This window comes from Pan troglodytes, chromosome 11 (genome assembly GCF_028858775.2).
Source record: "Pan troglodytes isolate AG18354 chromosome 11, NHGRI_mPanTro3-v2.0_pri, whole genome shotgun sequence".
NCBI lineage: Eukaryota > Metazoa > Chordata > Mammalia > Primates > Hominidae > Pan > Pan troglodytes.
Genome location: NC_072409.2, coordinates 113,078,670 through 113,098,346, shown reverse-complemented (window position 1 = coordinate 113,098,346; position 19,677 = coordinate 113,078,670). Strand labels below are relative to the sequence as shown.

At 39.8% G+C, this 19,677-nt stretch overlaps 1 protein-coding gene across 1 annotated transcript in view; it reads right to left on the bottom strand.

The window, feature by feature from the left end:
- The window catches only part of PUM3 (pumilio RNA binding family member 3), a 39,824-nt gene extending 28,097 nt beyond the window's left edge, over nt 1-11,727 (bottom strand). The window contains exons 1-5 of the mRNA XM_009456263.4: nt 11,462-11,727; nt 6,167-6,266; nt 4,921-5,142; nt 1,770-1,905; nt 1,096-1,171 (exon numbers count right to left, since the gene is read on the bottom strand). Of these exons, the coding sequence (XP_009454538.1) occupies nt 1,096-1,171; nt 1,770-1,905; nt 4,921-5,142; nt 6,167-6,248 (516 nt within the window). The 5' untranslated portion in view covers nt 6,249-6,266; nt 11,462-11,727. The remainder of the gene's footprint in view (nt 1-1,095; nt 1,172-1,769; nt 1,906-4,920; nt 5,143-6,166; nt 6,267-11,461) is intronic.
- Nucleotides 11,728-19,677: the final 7,950 nt, after the last annotated feature.

Sequence of the window (19,677 nt, the reverse complement as noted above, 5' to 3'; positions counted from 1 at the left end):
TATTTATAACTCAAAGCAACAATAAGAATGAGCTGTTACTATTCCCACTTTACAGATGAGGGAAGTAAGGTTATGAGAAGGAACTCGCTATCTCTATTACCCCGAGGAAGAATCTTACTTCTCTGAGTCCCAGATACATCAAATATACAACACGGATGATGACATACAGTAAACGACACAATGCATGTGCTGGTTAACACAATTCCTAGCCTATAGTAAATAATCAATAAATAAGTTATTGTTATTGTTTAAAGGCACACATATTTTAAGCAGCCCAGCCAGGATTTGAATACCAAACTCACTTCTAAGACCATGGTCATACAGCTGTGACCTCAGGGTAGTTGAGAAAGAATCCTGAGTGAAATATTTATAAATTGTCGGAGCTGAGGGGGCAGTCCTATCGTAAAAAGATCCTGCTGAATTTATAAGAAAGCAGCAGCTGATGACTTGCTACTTTCCTTCAAACTGTAATATAGCATCTGGTTAGACCTATGCATCTGACTTGACAAAGGCTGCCCCTCCAGGTGCCGTAAAACTATGAGAATCTGTTGTCTTCCAAGCCATTATGTATTAATCCAAATACACAAGAGTCACAGGAAATTTATTACAAAACAGGATTAAGCAGCAACAATGAAAACTACTTTAGAATTCTCAAATGATTATATTTTAGTTAAAGATCTTCGCATGATGTTTACAAAAGCATGGAGGAAAAGAATGAAGTAATATGTTCACATCACAAATATAAAAAAGTTGGCAATTGAGAACATACTAAATTATATGGAGTTTAGAACAACACATTTATAAAATACTACTGAACTAATAAACTTCTCAAGATAACTTTAAGGGAACACTGGCTTATTTTAAGAATTATTTTAAAATGACTGAAAAGACTGATAATCTTTTCAAAACTCCCTAGCAGTAAGGTCCCTCACTTTTAAATTTTTATGTAGTTTAGTGTTATGGAAGATATTTAAAACTTTTGGCCAAATACACTGGAAACAATGACAAGATCATCTGTCATGAATGGTCAGCTACTCCTGAGAGTGAGGCAACTTCAACTGTTTAAAATTGCAACAATGAGTATATGCTACTTACAGTTTTAATTTTCCCTTGAATCAACTTCTGCAAATCACTCATTAACTTTACTCTTTTTTCTTTGTCACAGTCTTTTCTACAAATGAGGAGAGGAAGGAAACACAGTTGAAATAAAGAAGTTATTTTAAACACACAAAATTAAAAACTGTACCAGTATATGTTCTCCAAGTTCAGCATGATTTTCTTTTCTAAGGCAGCAAACCTCTGCCATTAAAACTACTATTCCAGAGCAGCCAGACAAAAGTAATTTTCTCAAAGGCAGAAACTCATTTCAAAAGGTATAATTTTAGGTATCAATCCAAATCTTAACAGCCAGAACTTCAGAAGTAAAAAAAATAATAAAACAAATCTAAGATAACAAATACTGAAGTATCTCAAAATCTAGCTGATAAGAAATTGTCCTTCATTTTCTCAGAAATCTCTCAGGAAGAATGTCAAATTTATTTCAACCTCATACATTTTCATAAGCATATCCGATGCCATCATAATGATTCTACACACTTCTGTGACGGGCAGACTTCCAAGTACTGATGTCTCTAATGGGGTGTCATGAGGACCCCCTCAATAACCCAAGTGCTATGTCATTTATTTTAGGACATCTCACTATTTACAAGGTACACTGACTTCTCTACTGTTGCAAAGGGACTAACAAAGGCATCTTTAGGTAGAATTACCTTCTTAAAATCTCCCAAATCTGCTTTGCCCGAACAACAATGTCATAGTTGGTTTTATCACTGAGTTGTCTGCTTTGCTTCAGTTCTTTCTTCTTCTTTTTGAAGTCATCCCATTTGGGCTTCTTGGCTGCTGATTCTAGTTATTATAGAAATTATTTTCAATTACATTTAACATTCTAAGTGTCATAAACCAATACAAATTAGGTAAAAAGGGCAATCACTAATCAGGATCAATGCTCATTCTGGAAGCTAAAAAGGGGAACATACCATCCCCCATATATACTTTACTTTGCTTTCTGAGCAGTTTGTACTTTTTACATTTGGTTAAATTTAAATCTTCATTAATTCTTCTAACAGGATACCTATTAAGAGAAAAGGACACTAAAAGAATTACAAAAGTAACTAAAATATTTTAAATATCTTTTTCAATTGTGAAATAAAATTCTACTTTTTAAGATTAAGATCATTGGACTTTAGGTATAATTAACTTCCAATGAAAACAAAAATTAGCCCAAATGAAAACAAGAAAAACAACTTCGAAAATTCACTGTTCTGAGTGCTGCTGTATATTAAGTCACTTATTTCTTACAACAACTCCAAGAGGTAGGTATTAATATTACCCTCTCTTCCATGGTGGGGAAAAAGAACAAAGCAGTTGAGCTCTCTATCTGAGGCCACACAACCTGCAATGGTAGAATTAGGACTCAAACCTAGAAACAACCCTCTGCTGTCTTAGTCATGACAATGAACAACCAAAATTTCCAAGTTCGCCACAAACAGAGTGATACTATAAAAGTCGAATATCTTTCTATTACCACTTTTTTGTCTTCAAAATCCAAGTAACTTACCAATTGAACTAATGATGCCAAACAAAGAACAACTTACTAAAATGGGTATTATTTACATGAGTATCTGGCACAGAATCTTTTGGGGGAATTAGTCACTTCTAACTATCTCCCTGTCTCTATAAAAAACTGGGAAAAATGCAAAAAAAAAAAAAAAAAAGAAAAGAAAAACCCTGTAAAACCAAAACCTAGCTATAGCCACTGATAATTTTCCTCTTGCTTTTTCTCCATACATGTTTTAATCTTTAAAAACTCAAAAAGTGGCCAGGTGCAGTGGCTCACGCCTATAATCCTAGCACTTTGGAAGGCTGAGGAAGAAGAATCATTTGAGGCCAGGAGATTGAGATCAGCCTGGGCGAAATAGTGAGACCCCGTCTCCACAAAAAATTAAATTAAAAAATTAGCCGGGTGTGGTGGTACATGCCTGCAGTCCCAGCTACTTGGGAGGCTGAGGCAGGAGGATCACTTGAGTCCAGGAGGTTGAGGATGCAGCGAGCCATCATCACGCCATTGCACTTCACAGTCTGGGCAACAAAGTGAGACCCTCAAAAAAGAAAAAAATTCAGAATCTGCCTTCACTCAATATGATTAGATTATGTTTGCTCATGAAATTAACATTCCTCAAGAACATAATTTTTAATGGCTATCCAATATACTACAATGTATTTATTATTCCTTTATTGTTTACTTATATATTCCCTGTCTGGTAATACAAAAGATTATAGGCAACAGAGGGCATATTTACCATTATATTAATATGGTATCCTCTACTATACAATAGCGGATAGGAACTGATCCAGGGCTAATTTAATTCCATAAAGATTTGGGTACCCTTGACATATGTCATGCTAGGCTGCAGTACATTTATCAATGTGGGGGTTCTCTAGTAACCAATCTCTCATGTTATTTTATCAGTCTAGTTACTGATACAAAAATATGAGAAAATGAAATCAAGAGTCCCATTTTGAGATATCAGGAACATATCTCCCATAGCCAAAGAAATCATAACTTTCCTCATATCAATGTGAGAAATTAATGTATACGTGTTTAAAATGCAGGCATCAAAACTCCAGTAGAGAAAGAAAGATTTGGGATCTAGTGGAGAGGCTAGGAAAGAGAAAGTAGAAAAGAGAGCTGGAAGAGAAACTGCTGGCAACTGGGGAGGAGGAAGATGAAGGAGGAAGAAAAAATGACAAGCGAAGATCAAGACTGGAGCATGAAGAGGCCCTGCAGCCCTAGTGGGAAACGACGGCATTTCCCCTCCTTCCTCTCTCCCTACCTCCTTGTCTTAAGGCTGCGGTCCCTCTGGTAAGCAGCCCTTGGGCAGGGTAAAAAGCAAGCACCAGGACGAGGGGATGGCACTGAGAAAACCATCCCCAGTGGTCTCAGCTGGCAACAAAGGAGCAGTGTTAAGACACGCTGTGCTGGAGAAAAAGAGAATAAAAGGCACTAGAAAAATTCTCAGGAGGTTGCAAAGAAAGTAATGATATGACAATCCACATAACCTGGAAACTGCTTGTTTGAGATCAATGCAGGACAAAGCACGACAGCGGAATGTTATAAAATAGAGAGCAAAGCTCTGGGTTAGAAATGACCCACTGAACATCGTTGACAGAGATGGGCAGTTTGTTTCAACAGACAAGCACGAGACCTGCCAATACTTCCAATCAGTGAGCAACTTGTCCTGAACCAATTAAAATCAAATCTGTCATGTGTGCACAACACCTTCTCTGGAACTACTATGGATCTGCGCCATCAGATGGGTTTATTGTATCAGACTGGCCTAAGCTCTGTGAAGGCAGGGTCTGTATGTTTCTTACTCACCAAAGCATCCTTAACCACGGCTGACACTTAACTGGGGACAGACTGATTCTTTAAAGCCAGATTCTATGATTAGTTGGGGCCTGTATCCTTACTGATTATTTTTGTGTGTGTGCGTGTGTGTGTGTGTGTTTTGCCCTATCTCCTGGTACAATGCATAGAAAACTCAAATACTCGTTCGATGAATGAATAAATTTTAGCTTATAAAAAGAAATGTTTTATTGAGGTTCCACTGTATAAAGCCATTATAATTCAACTTAACTCCATGGCTACGGTAATTCAGAAAAGGGCTAACAAATAAGAAACTCTAAGCACCAGAGGAAAATTGTGAGCATGAAAGATGCTTTGTTGTTTATTTAAGCCATCTACCTGTCCCAAAATGTTACCTGCCAAGGAATAAGAATGTGAGGTTTCTAACACACCTCCAGAGTCCCTGTGCACAATCGTTCAGGCGCTAGTTCAGGCATGAAGGAATCAGTACTTACCATCGCTTTTACCATCTGGCTGGAATTTTCTCTTCTTGTTGAATTTATTTGCCTGCTGGAATTTGTTCTTTGGTGATTTGTCCCCTTGCTGCTTATTCTTGAACTGCTTCACACCCTTTTTCCCAAGTTTTGTGATACTTTTCTCAAAGTTCCTAGATGTGACTTTAGGTCCACCTTCTTTAGCAACTTTCCTTGTTGGAAATGTCTTTGAAGAACCAGAATCTAGTGACAATAATAATTATAAGTTCAATGATTCTGGGCCCAAATCTCTTTTATCTATTGGATTATATTCATTACAGAAAATTATACTTTTTAATCCTAATACCATGTCTTACTCTCAAATATGCAACATAGAGCCTTTTGAGTAGAACTGGATTTAAACAATCAAAACAAAAATAAAAAATTCTTTCCTTGATTATAAAACCACCTAGAGAGTAGAGAAATGTAAAATAAAAGCTACCCATGATTCTACCACTAAAGATAAACACTGATGTCAGTTTGGTATGTTTCTCTAGTTTTAAGCATACAGCAGAGCTATTATTTATATACCTTTGTATTCTGCTTTAATGATGGTCTACACAGAATTTTCAAGAGTTCAATAACAAAAGAAGTCTTAAGAAATGACTTCTTGAACATTCTTGAAATTTGGAAAGTATATCATAAGGACATCTAAAATGTTAATTTTAAAATTTTCTAGTTTTAAGAAAATTTTAAAGCCTATATTAAAATTATTTAACAAAAACTTTTGATCAAGAAGGCTTACAAATTAGTACCTAACAAATGAGATGCAAACAGTAATGGCTAACATTAAGGAAACATTAATCATTTGTATAGTTCCTTGACTTTTCTGTTTTACAATACTGACACCTGATGGAATAATAAAGACATCACCATTATAAATTCTGAACCTAAAAGTATTTGGCTTATGAGCAGTATGTATTAAATAGTCCTAGTTTATCAAATGTTAAAATAAAATATATGGTGAACTAGTGTGAATAAAATGAGGCAACAGCAGCAACAACTGAGATAAGGAGTCTTTCATGAATAAGGCATTCCTCAATCATTCTTGCAATTTCTTAAGGGTCTAAATGTCATGAGCAACATGTTAACTCATACACAATAACACATACTTCTTCCTACTATTTTAATCCTAATCCTAGCTAATGAATACAGATTGAAATTTACTACATGCCCTCCCATCCCCCAATTATAATAGCCAAACACCCACATGGGAAGCATATCTTACCACTATTTTTATGAAATCTGTTTTTTTCTTGTGCTGTCTTTGTACTCTTTCCTGTGAATTGCTTTTTCCCTTTGACTTCCATCGTAGCAACTCTGGAAAACTAAAACCAAAACCAAAAACAATCACTGCAGTTCTCTTCATCAAATAAGAGCTGTTTCATAGTCATTGCCACATTTAGTCCTTCAGTCTACAAATACAATACAAATCAGTCAGATATAGAATGGACAACTACTTAAATCCAGCAATTTTGCAATCACTGACTCAAACTTTAAAACTGAAAATGAACAAGGTATCAATAAAAAAACTAAGAACAACACACACCCTGGCCAGTGTTTGATATCTCTGGAGGCATCACTTCACTTCCACAATAGTACTGGCTAAAAATAGACCACTATTGACACTAAGTATAATAAGCATCAGAGTTTGCATTTTGTAACCTGGGAAGACTAGGGGATGAATAACTGACAAAATTATCGCTTGATTTCTTGGAGCCTAAAAAGCCAGGAATAAATAGGCTGCATGTACCACTACATGCATTTAATATAAGAAAATAAAGGATTATCTGAAAGATTCCTATGCAATCCAACACAGCTAAAACAAAGATTAGCATCCAGTGTTTAATTTGTGATTGTTTTAGACGCAGCCAAGTAATTGGCAGTGAACTCCAAAATAAGATGTTGAAACGGTTAATATTTCATTGAAAGGAATCTGTCTAATAGGCGCTTTATAGGCTACTGAGACACCATGGTGCACAGGATAAACAAGTTATAACCCATCACCTACCCAAAGTCCCTGAAAGCAGCAGAACAGATCAAGAGAGAAAGCCATTTGGCTCATTTCTCCACTTTCCAAAGTTGGACGATCAACTCATTTGAAAGCTGACTGTAAACTACAGATGTTAGGGATCCCTAGACAACACCAGATATTTCTAGATTAGAATTGCCCATTCAAGAACTAATTTCTCAGGATATTACCATAAGAGAAAAGAAGGGTTCTGGGATAAAACATATTTGGGAAACAGTAAGTTAAATGACAAGAATCAGCCCGTAAGAAAAGGCTTTTCAGATTCTTTAATTTGCTAATATATACAATCAATTGTCAAGCAAAGGCTAAAGGATGCAGGATTTTCCAACTCCAGTTGAACCACTTTTTCCTGGAACATCACAAGGGAACAGCAGAGTTCCAAGGAGTACTCTGGAAAGTGCTGTCCTCATCTAGACTTTTCTAATGATTTTGAAAAATGGACAGCCCCTGAATTACTCAGCTTCCTCAGGGCATTTAGAACTGAAGGGTCACATTATTACTTGGCTATGGCCATCATAACCATACCTGCATCTCTCAGCTCTTCTACACCTGTAGTTTTCTAAGAATCCATTCATTTACATGTTTTCTCTGTATGTTTGTTCTAATTTTTATATTGAAATAATTTTAGCTTTACAAGAGAGTTGAAAAGATACACAGTTCACATATACCCTTTCCCCAGCTTCCCCTAATGTTAACATACAATTAACTAAGCTACAGAGTTGAGTTGGAGTTTACCAGTTTTTCCACTAACATCCTCTTTCTGTACCAGGATACACTGAATCTGGCCATCAAGTCTCCTTCGTATTTTGTAGAATATTCCTCATTTGGGGTTTGCCTGATGTTTTCTCATGATTAGGCTAAGGCTACACATTTTTTGGAAGACTACCAGAGGTCAAGCTTTCTTCTGGTAGTACTCTATCAAGAGGTACATGACATTAACATGACTCATTACTGTTTATGTTAACCGTGTTCACTTGGTCAAAGTAGTGTTTTCCAGGTTTCTCCACTGTAAAGTTGCCACTTTAACCTTTCCATCTGTATTAGATCCAAGCCACCAAGTCCAGCCCAAAGTCAGAGGAAAATTAAGCTCCACTTCCCAGAAGGAGGGGTACTAAAGAATCCAGGCATATGTTAAACTACCACAGCAATTAATAAACATTTTAGACAAGATGTTTGGAGAATATGTAGACATCCTATGTCCTCCTAAGTTTTACCTGCTAACTTTAGCATTTGTCGGTGGATTTCGCCTGCAGCAATTACTGCATTTAAATGGTGATCTTCTATTTCTCTTATTACTTTGTTATTCTCAACTTTTCTGCAGGGAAGACTTGTCCCATCTTTTCCATCTATTTACTTGTATCATATAGTCTCAGATATTCATTTCATTCCTTGGTTATAATCCAATACCATTGTTATTTTGTTGCTCAAATAATTCTAGCTCCAGCCAGTGGGAAGTTTTTCAGGTTGCTTCTGTGTCCTTTTGACATGGCCCAACTGTTTTGTTTTGTTTTTTAAAGCACACCCTTATTTCCTGGCACTAGCTCCAGGTTCATTCTGTATTTTCCTTAACCTAGCCCTGAAATCAGCCACTTCTCCAAGGAATCCTGGTTCCTTTCATTAAGAATGGTATTTAAAAACCAAGATCTGAGTGCTAGGCGCACTTGTTGTCACTGAGGTGTCCCTGTTTCTATGTCCTTTCAGCAGACAGATTCAGGAAACACATATATGTATATTAACTTATGCATATGCACATACCTATATTTATTTTTATATCTATTAAAATAACACGAAGCTCATACTGATGTTTCCAAATCTAATCAAGCACCGCATATTTTCCTCTAGGCATCTCCTCTTGCTCATTTGTAACTTCTTTCTCTGACAGTGAGCAACCTGCTTCCCACCATCTACAATTTATTTATACACATGTTCCACCCTACTATACATGCATAGTTTCAGAATTGCTAACCTGTACCCCATGAGAAATAAATTTACAATGACAGTACAGTGTTGATGTACAATTCTTTTTTGTATCCATTCAAAATACTTTTCCAAAGTTACTTAGAGGCTTGCATGGTGGCTCACACCTGTAATCCCAGCACTTTGGAAGGCTGAGGCAGGTGGATTACCTGAGGTCAGCAGTTCAAGACCAAACCCCATCTCTACTAAAAATACAAAATTTAGCTGGGCATGGTGGTGGTGCACACATGTAATCCCAGCTACTCAGGGGGCTGAGGCAGGAAAATCACCTGAACCCAGGAGGCAGAGGCTGCAGCGAGCTGAGATTGTGCCACTACACTCCAGCCTGGGAAACAGAGTGAGACTCTATTTCAAATGTTAAACTACCATAGCAATTAATAAACATTTCAGACAAGATGTTTGGAGAATATGTATACATCCTACCTCCTCTTAAGTTTTACTTGCTAACTTTAGCATTGAAGTCAGTGTATTCTGCCTGCAGCAATTACTGCTGCAGGCCAAAAAAAAAAAAAAAAAAGCTACTTAGATCAGCCCTTCGGCCCCTCACCCTCTTTAGTGAAGTTACATGTTTATAGTATAGTTTAACTAATTTGTCACAGTCTGCATTCCATCCCCAGAAATGCTGGCAGATTTATTAAATGTGCATATAGTCAAGTTTACTCTTTCTGGTGTATAATTCCACGGGCTTCAACAAATGGCTAAGACTCATGCATCCACTACCACAGTATCTTACAGAAAAGTCCTGTCACTCTAAAAAGTCCCCTGGTACAGCTCCTTTGTATTCAACTCCTTCCCTCTTTCCTGACTGCCAATGATTAGGTTTTCACTTCTGTTTTGTCTTTTCCAGAATGGCATTCTTATACATGGAATCATACAATATGTAACTTTTTGAGTCTTGCTTTTTGCACTGGGCAAAATGCAGTTTGCTTTGCTTGGGAACCCTGTACCTTCGTAATGAATCATCACATTCAATAGTGTCTCTTGGAATTCGCCCCCCTTTTTCCTTTCCCTCTATTACCCCATTCAGGCTCCTGCTACCTCTTGCTCAGTTTTGTTTAGATCCTATCTGCTTTGATCCACTTTCCGCTGCCTGATTAACCTTCCGGTAGCACACCTATTTCATGTCATTTCCACGCTCCAATAGCTTCAAAGCTTTCCCACTGCCTTCAGGAAAAAGTTCCAACTCAGGCATTCACAGCCATTCAAAATGTGGTCTTAATTCACCCCACTCATCACCACCACACAGGAGCCACTATTCTTATCAGAATAGTGAAGTTTAAAGCCATTCTCTCTACCAACACAATTTCTACCCATCCTTCAAATTCAGTTTAAATGACATTTTCTTATAGACCAACCTCTACATGTTAGCATTCCTCAAATCTTTGTCCTAGGGAACTTCCCTTCTCTCTCCACACTTCTCCCTAGGTGGTCTCATCCAATCTCCTGGCTTTTTATGCTGAGTACTCCCAAATCATGTCTCCATTATGAACTTCTCCTTGGGGTCCAAACTTGTGTATAACTGCTTATCTGATACCTCTAATTATGTGTCTACCAGGAACCTTACCCTTAATATGTCCAAAACATAATTCTCTATGTTGTTCTTTATGTTATTGTTGTTTGCCCCACAAACAACAATATACTATTTTTCCCTGCCCTATCGTCCTCCATCTCAGCCAATGGCACATCATCTACTTTACTGCTCAAGTAAGAAATCTGAGTTACCCTTGACATTTTCCTCTCTACTCTACCACGCTGAACCGTAAGTTAGTTCTCTTAAATGCCCCTTAAGTCACCACCCTAATGCAAACTATTACCAATACAATGTCTTGAGCTTCCAAATGTAATACATTTTCTAAAGAGAACCAGGGCCTATTCATGATTCTCACTTGCTTATAAGTCTTCAATGTTTTCTACACATGGTAATAGGAACGGAAATGTTTTCCTATTGTACAGAAAAAAAAATTCCCCATCGTGACCTTCAAGGCCTTACAGAACCTAGTTCCACTCTATCCGGCTAACTTTATCTTGTACTCCAACTATACTCTTTCCTAGCTCCCATCTCAGGAACTTAGCCCATTATCGCCTCTGCTTGAAGTACTCCCTGAGCTTCCAGATCTCCGCTTAAAGATCACTTCTTCAGCCTCCACTATCTCCCAACTCAGCATCCAGTTCGTTTCCTCCCAGCACTTATAATCTGCGTACATTCAGGCACACCACCTAGCACTGGAGTTGGTGTTTGTGAAGCAGCACAGACAGGCTGATCAGGCCGAGCACGGGCTGGGATTCTACAGTGAAGCTAGTCCAATCTAACCCGGCACGCGGGGCAACGTGGTGGGAGAGAGGTCGGAGTCCCGCCCTTCTTGCCAGGCTCCAGTCAGTCCCAAACTCCTAGCCCAGAAAGAGGCCAGAGGAGACTGCCCAGTGGACAACAGCCCCGAGAGACCTTCCCGACTTCCAGCGCCCGGCAGGGTGCGAACCCCTCCCAAGAGCGACCGCTGAGCCTGCCACACTCACCGCACACGTGGGACAGAGACAGCTCGCGCAGCGGATCCCGACCGCCTCTCCGCTTCCGCTTCCGCTTCCTTGCCTTGCTCCGCCCTCGGGCCGCTTTTTTTCATCTTCCGCGGCGGATCAGGGACTAAGAGGTGGAGCTTACCAGACAGTACAAAAATTCGGAATTTCTATTGGTCCGCTGCTGTTATGCCTCCTCTTGAGGCGCGAAGATTTTGGCCCTTGAAAGAATCCGTCGGGCAGAGGACGCGACAACGGCCACGGGAAATGACGTCATTAACCCTGTGGCTTCCGTGCTGGAAAGAGAGGGAGAGCTCCTGCGAGGCAGAACAGGCTGCTGAGGGAGAGACTTGGCTGGCGCGGTTAATAAGAGGCCTGCATCCCGTAGCCTGAACAAATATTGAAGTAGCTAAAGTTTCTAAAGTGTGTTAATTTGCATATTCCTCAGCAGTCCAGCGTGGAGGATAAAAGGGGTATCTTGTGAGTCGATTTGAATTGTAATCCCGTTTTTTTCCCTTGCTAGCTGTGTGGCTCTGGGAAAATTACAGTTTTTATGAGCTTTGGCTTCCTGATCAATAAAATAGAAATAATTAAGTTATACGTGCAAAGCGCTTAGCATGGAACGCTCTCAATAAATGTTTGCCATTTTTAGTGTCTGCTCGTGCCTGGAAACTGCTGTTATTCCATTTTATACTTCAGGAAATAAGATTGTGGTTAGGATATATGCCCCATTTTCCAGATGAAGAAACTGACACCACAAACTTGCTCGTGTCAAGCAACAGAATTTTATTCTTTAACTGTTCTAGAGGCAAGAATTCCAAAATCAAGCTGTTGGCAGAGCCCTGCACCTTTTGAAGGCTATAGGGGAGAATGCTTTGCTTCTTCAGCTTCTAATGGTTCCAGGCGGTCCGTGGCTTCTTGTTGCATGACTCCAATCTCGGCCTGTCTTCTAATGGCCTTCTCCTGTGCCTGTGCCACTTCTCTGTGTGTTTTTAGGACACTGAACATTGAATTTAGAGTCCACGGGGATAATCCAAGATCATCTCATCTGGAGGTCCTAAATCACATCTGCAAAGGCCCTTTTCCCAAATAAGGTCACTTTCACATGTCCTGGGAGTTAGGACATAGACATATCTTTTGGAGACTATTCAACCCACTGCATCTGTAAAGTTGAGGAACTGGCACTTGATCCCTGGTGCCAGACTTCAGATTTTACTGTCTTCCAACTTACTCCGTTTTCTGGCCACTAAGGAGTTAGAGTTGAAACTGGTAATTTAGCAGACTGTATGCTTCTTGATGACAGGGGCCATCATTACTTTCCAGGCACTTATCTCACTATGCAGCACATAGATACTTGGTAAGTTCTTGTTGTCTACCTTAACTGTTACTAGTTTACATTTCAGCTCATTTAAATCTCATAAGAACGTTTTAAATAGGTCTTTTCTCATTTTACAGAGAAAGGCAAAACATAGTAGCTTTGGTCCAGTGAGCCTGACTCTAAACTCAACGTGGCTGCCTCCGTACTGCTTTCAATAATTCAGTAAATGCTAAGAGAAGAGAATATGGAACAGGAATTGCAGGAGGCCCATCAGCTGTGCCTTTTGGGCAAATAGCATAGTAGTGGGGATATTAGACACCTTGAAACACCTGACAAGTAAATGCTGGCCAAAAAGAAAGAAAAATCGCAAAATACACCCTATCACACAACCCTGGGAAGGGATACGTTTGTGTTTTCAACTTGACAGACAGCAGCACCCCATATCCTTGAAGACAGGTCCATGCAGTTGCCTTAAGCATCTACACCAAAACCCTGCTATTCATTTGCCTTTTCACCAGGGAGGAAAAAAAAAAAATGTTATCACATATCAAAGCCCTTGATTATTATTAAAAACTTTTTTATCAAGTCTTCTGTGAAAGTGGATTGATTTGGATTTTTTTTTTTTTTTGGAGTGAATTGAAAGCATCGTGTGGTTTTGCAGAACAGCACAAAAAAAGTTTATCCTGTCATTTTTTTTTTGTCAAGCAAACCCATTAATTCTTCGAATATCTAATGATCTAAATGTAGACCACTAGGTGTACTCCTACAAGCCTAAGATGCTCTTCTTGCGTGATACACAATTTAATCAGAGCAACTAGACTTGCACACATCCAAGAGGTTAATAACAGTACTATAGCAATGCAATGAAGAGCATTGAGATTAGAATCAAAGGAACCTGGCTTACAATCTAAATTCTGTATGGCCAAGGACTAGATAGTTAACTTGTATGGGCCTCAGTTTCTGCATATGTAAAATGGGAATAACAACACTTGTTTCTGGAGTTGCTGTGAGGCTTTAAAGTGATAATATCTTAAAGTTCTTAGCCAATAGTAAATGTTGAGTGATTCGTAGCTTAAGAGAGAACCAAGGAGTACCCATTTGAAATACTTTGGGGCCGGGCGCTGTGGCTCACACCTGTAATCCCAGCAGTTTGGGAGGCCAAGGCAGGTGGATCACCTGAGGCCAGGAATTCGAGGCCAGCCTGGCTAACATGGCGAAACCCCATCTCTACAAAAATACAAAAATTAGCCAGGTGTGGTGGTGCATGCCTGTACTCCCTGCTACTCCGGAGGATGAAGCACGGAGAATCGCTTGAACTGGCGAGGCGGAGGTGCAGTGAGTGGAGATTGTGCCACTGTACTCCAGCCTGGGCGACAGAGTGAGACTCTGCCTCAAAAAAAAAAAAAGAAAAAAAGAAATACATTTGACTTCACATAACGGAAAGTTCAGCTAATGGTGGCTTAAGCAATCATTTTCTTAACATAAAAATTTGGAAGGTACTTGGTTGTTGTGGTTCAATGACACAATGTCATCAAAGAGCCACGCTCTTCCAGTCTCTCTTCTACCACCATCCTCAACGTTGACTTTTTATTGTCCCATTTACTGCTTTTGGATTGCAAGATGAACTCCTCAGTTTCCATATTTATCTAAGAGTTCAGGGCTAGTGAAAGTGGAGAAAGAAATGAAATGCACTTTTTCCTCCCAGTGGGGCTCTGTCCTTTTATCCCAGAAGGAAAAGACCCAACAGGAGTCTCCCTTCTATTTCAGTGCCAAGAACTGGAATACACGGCCACCCCAGAATTGAAAGACCATCAGATATAATGTTAACCAGGCATTTGGATTTCATTCTTTTTCTAGTACTCTGGTAAAATTAAAGATCACTTAGCAAATATGCTTTTATCCAGCAGTAGAGATTTAATTTGTGACTTAAGCTAATCTGGTTTAAAACTTAAAATAACTATAGTATCCCAGGTGGTGGATAGCAATCTGGGCAGCGCATCGAATCACCTGTGGAGTTTTTGTTTTTGTTTCTTTAAGTAGCAGTAATTCTGATTTAATTGGTCTGGAATGGGACCTGAGCATTGAGAATTTGATGCATAGATCATGCTAACATGCAGCTAAGGTTAAGACCCAGTTATTTAAGGAATGGGGTTCAAGTTTTGTTTGTCTGTTTGAGACAGAGTCTTGCTCTGTCACCCAGGCTGGAGTGCAGTGGTACGATCTCAGCTCACTGCAACCTCCGCCTCCCGGGTTCAGGCAGTTCTCCTGCCTCAGCCTCCCAAGTAGCTGGGACTACAGGCATGCGCCACCAGGCCCGGCTAATTTTTGTATTTTTAGTAGAGACAGTGTTGGCCAGGATGGTCTTGGACTCCTGACCTCAGGTGATCCACCTGCCTTGGCCTCCCAAAGTGCTGGGATTACAGGTGTGAGCCACTGCTCCGGGCCTGTTGATTTGATCTTTTAGTTAACTAGGGGTTAAATCTCCTGGTTCCTCTTTGTATTGCAGGCACCAGAATTTAAGAATTAAATATACAATATGCTTCTCTCTGTAAGTAGAACATTGGAGAGAATTGTATCTTTCTTGCTGATTGAGTTCTCCTAAAGTGATTTAATACTATTAGATGTTAAAAAATGGTTTACATTTGAACTATACACTTTCAAACATACTCTGGAAAATGTTTGCTTCTTTTTTCAATTTCACACAATTTTGTGCAATTTTCCTTTTTCCATAAAAATAAAATAGGTTAGGTGTCAGCTCCCATACATCTTCCTCTTCCCAAAATCAGTTCTCTGGAGTTCTAATTAGTGGATTTTTAACGAATTGTGTTGTTTTTCTGTTTCTCAAATGCATAAGCAGAGATACAGGGCATGTTACTGATATAAAGCATAAGTGATATTTTGGCAAGGATTGGGCTTTATTTTCAGGACCTATTAGAATCATAAATCCATGGAAACGGAGCAGTTGCCAACACATTTTTCTTTAGTGAAAAAGAACTGCTTCTGAATAGTGTGCATTATGTTTTCCAATATCGTACATTTGCTACAAAGTGCACTAATGTAGTCTAAACATTAATTGAGCATTCATAATGCTGTACTTGCTGTCTAGTAAACACAGTATTAACCTTGTCCTATTTTGCTTTCTTTGATGACAAACTTTGGAGCAGCAGAAAATTACATGGCTAAGATGTAAGTTTATCTGATTGTAGTAGTCTCACCTTAATAAAAGCTTGTGTCGGCACATGATGGAGAAATGAAATAAAAAGTAGGTAATATCACTTAAAGCCCAAGAATTGTCACTTACACACAGTGCATTTATAATGCACTATGGTTTTGTCAAACAAAACGCCTCAAGCAACACATACTAGCTTCAGTTTTTTGTCTAGGATAAGAACAATTAATATGTTGGCATTTTAAGTTTTTAAAATTCTGCTTCCAGGCTTGATAAAAGTTATTTCCTTTGGAAAGTATCAATTAGTTTTTTCGTGTGATTTCCCTAATTTGTGAGCAATAAAGATAACCAAGCATATATTTTATTAGGTGAACAAATAAGAAAATTGTTTGTTTCAAATATGAATAAAGAATAATTTTCTTGCAAATCAAAACCACAATGAGATACCATGTCACACCAGTTAGAATGGCGATCATTAAAAAGTCAGGAAACAACAGGTGCTGGAGAGGATGTGGAGAAACAGGAACACTTTACACTGTTGGTGGGACCGTAAACTAGTTCAACCATTGTGGAAGACAGTGTGGCAATTCCTCAAGGACCTAGAACTAGAAATATTTGACCCACCCATCCCATTACTGGACATATACCCAAAGGATTATAAATCATGCTGCTATAAAGACACATGCACACGTATGTTTATTGCGGCACTATTCACAATAGCAAAGACTTGGAACCAACCCAAATGTCCATCAATGATAGACTGGATTAAGCAAATGTGGCACATATACACCATGGAATACTATGCAGCCGTAAAAAAGGATGAGTTCATGTCCTTGGTAGGGACATGGATGAAGCTGGAAACCATCATTCTCAGCAAACTATCTCAAGGACGAAAAACCAAACACCACATGTTCTCACTCATAGATGGGAATTGAACAATGAGAACACTTGGACACAGGGTGGGGAGCATCACACACTGGGGCCTGTCATGGGCTGGGGGGAGGGGGGAGGAATATCATTAGGAGATACACCTAATGTAAATGACGAGTTAACGGGTGCAGCACACCAACGTGGCACATGTATGCATATGTAACCTGCACGTTGTGCACATGTACCCTAGAACTTAAAGTATAATAAAAAATTAAAAATAGAAAAAAAGAATTTTCTAATTATTCCTCCCACTTTTTAAAACTATAGAAATTTCATGTTGGTACTTAGAATAATGATCTAGCTCCACTTACCTACCCAATATTCCTCTCTTCCTTTATTATTTTTTTCTTTTTTGGAGAGACAGGTTTTGCTATGTTGCCCAGACTGGTCTTGAACTCTTGACCTCAAGCGATCCTCCCACCTCGGTCTTCCAAAGTGCTGGGATTAATGGGCATGAGCAGCTGTGCCCAGCCTACCTCTTCCTTTTAAGATGAAGAAATAAATTAACCCACTTGCTCAAACCTATTATGTCAATTTAAATTCTCCAGGAAGCAGATGTCAAGATAGAATGAGGCCAAGAGACATGTTGTGAGAAAAACTTCACAATAAGCTGAGGGGAGAGGAAATAGCAGTAAATAGGGAGCACCCGATACCATGATACAGCTCTGACGTGTGTCGAGAGAGAGGCGGAAAGAGGATGCGGTAGAAAGCCTTCAGGCTGTAGTAAAGCTCTGAGAAAGCCTCGGCGAGGCCAGCATGGCACTGCAGAGCAGATTTCTCCTTAAAGGAAAGCTAAATTGAGTAGGAAAGGCCCAGCTCAAGTACCCCTGCTGTGCTCAGTCATTGGCTGGGAGCAACCCAGGGAGTGCATGGCCTCAGCATGAATGCTGCGGTGGATGCTGAAGTTGTGGCAGCTGGAGGCATAAGCTAACTACACCTCTCGCAGCCGGTTCTCTCTTGAAAGGAGCTTGGAGCAGTTCACTCCATGGCTGCCAGGGTCTACCCCTCACACAGCACAGGGCTATTTCTCCATGTGTGTTTGGGGAGCGGCTCCTCCATTGTTCCTATGGCCCTCTGCTCAGGAGGGGAATGTTAGAAGAGAGAGACCAGGGGGACAAAGTATAGTCTCCTGGGGGCTGCAGCAAGTACTCATCATCTCATTCCAGCACTATCCATTCTAAATTCACCTCATCCTTGGCTATTAGCTTGGCAGGTCTTGATGACTAACCTGGTCATGTGACTTAAACCATTGGTTTTACAGGGTCTGAGACTCTAGTAATCATAGCCTCTAAGCCAAGGGTTGCTTCCTATGTTCATTTACCATTACAGTGGGGGCTAAGGAGAACTGAGAAATACCTAAGTGGATCGATCGCCTAGGTTCTATATGTATTCCTCCATGTCTCAGTTGACCAAAAGCAGTCCTATCTCCTCTAGTTATCGGAGTTAATCACACTTGCCCAGATGGAGACGCCCCTTCTTACCTGTTAATCTTGTACACAAGGAGTCCAAAATGTCCAGGAGACATCCGTAGTTCAATGAAACTCTTGCTCTGTCCCCTGGCAAGAGTGTGTCTCCTTTGAAGACAAGGACTTCTAAACCTGCAGAGCCCAGAGTTAAGGCGACAGGAAACATGCATTTCCCCAGAGGGCCATTGAGAATAATGGTAAGAATGATGCTTCCTGCTTCTTTCCCCTGGTTCCTTGACCCATGTATTCTTATTAGGAGCATAGCACTCTATAGAGATCTCTGATTTATTTATTCTGCATTCTGGAGGATAGCACCTCCTTTTTGTAGACTATTGCCTGTAAACTGGTGCTCCAGCTGTGCCTTCGATAGGCCACTGCAATGTTCTATTGTGGGTTGATTGCCTCTTGATGGAGCATCTGTGATGTGATCTGGGAATCACATGACCATGGGCTCACTTCTGCGCCCACTTTGCTGTGAGTTGTGGCCCCTGTTTGGATGCTATGTTACATAGGTTTACATGCTTGTGGATCATGCACTGCATAAATGTCTGGATATTGATGCTGGCTGAGGCTCTGTGGGTGGGAAAGGCAAACTCATATTTGGAATAAGACTATCCCACTGAGGGGAAACTGTTGGCCCTTCCAGAATAAAAGGAGCCCAAATATTGTCAAGTTGCCACTGAGTGGCTTGTTGGTCTCTTTAGGAAATAGGGCCATATCAGGAGTGCAGCATTTGTTCTTCTTGCTGGAAGACTCTACATTTAGAGGAAGCAGCAGTTAGATTGGTCTTGGTGAGTATAAGTTCACGCTGTTGGGCACATTTGTAGCCCTCACCTCTGCCATTGTGTTCACTCTATTCATGTGTCCATCATGCCCAATGCTGAAGACTGACGGATGTCAACTGGCCACGATATTTTGTCTACTTAATTGTTCAATGTTTCTCCTTTAGTGGATGCTTTCTGATGGGTATTAGCACGTGAAAATGTTTATACTTTGTGTAAATTCTCATCTGACTCCTGGAAGCTTCACCAAAGTGGCCTGTGCCTGAATTTTTGTAAGATTTCTCTCCCGCCCTCTGGAACACATGTTTCTTACCAAGATTCCTAGCATAGCAGCCATGTCTTCATTTTATTGATGTAATGGATCAAATGTGATATTCTACAGGATGTCCAGATGGTCCAGATCTCTTCGGACTATATTAAGACAGAGGGTGGGCGAGCTAACATAGCCCTGGTGCAAAACTGTAAATGAGTATCGTTGTTCATTCCAAGGAATGTGAACTGTTTCTGATCTTATTTTCCATCTATTTTTTTCCATCTTTTTTACCATCTGCTGT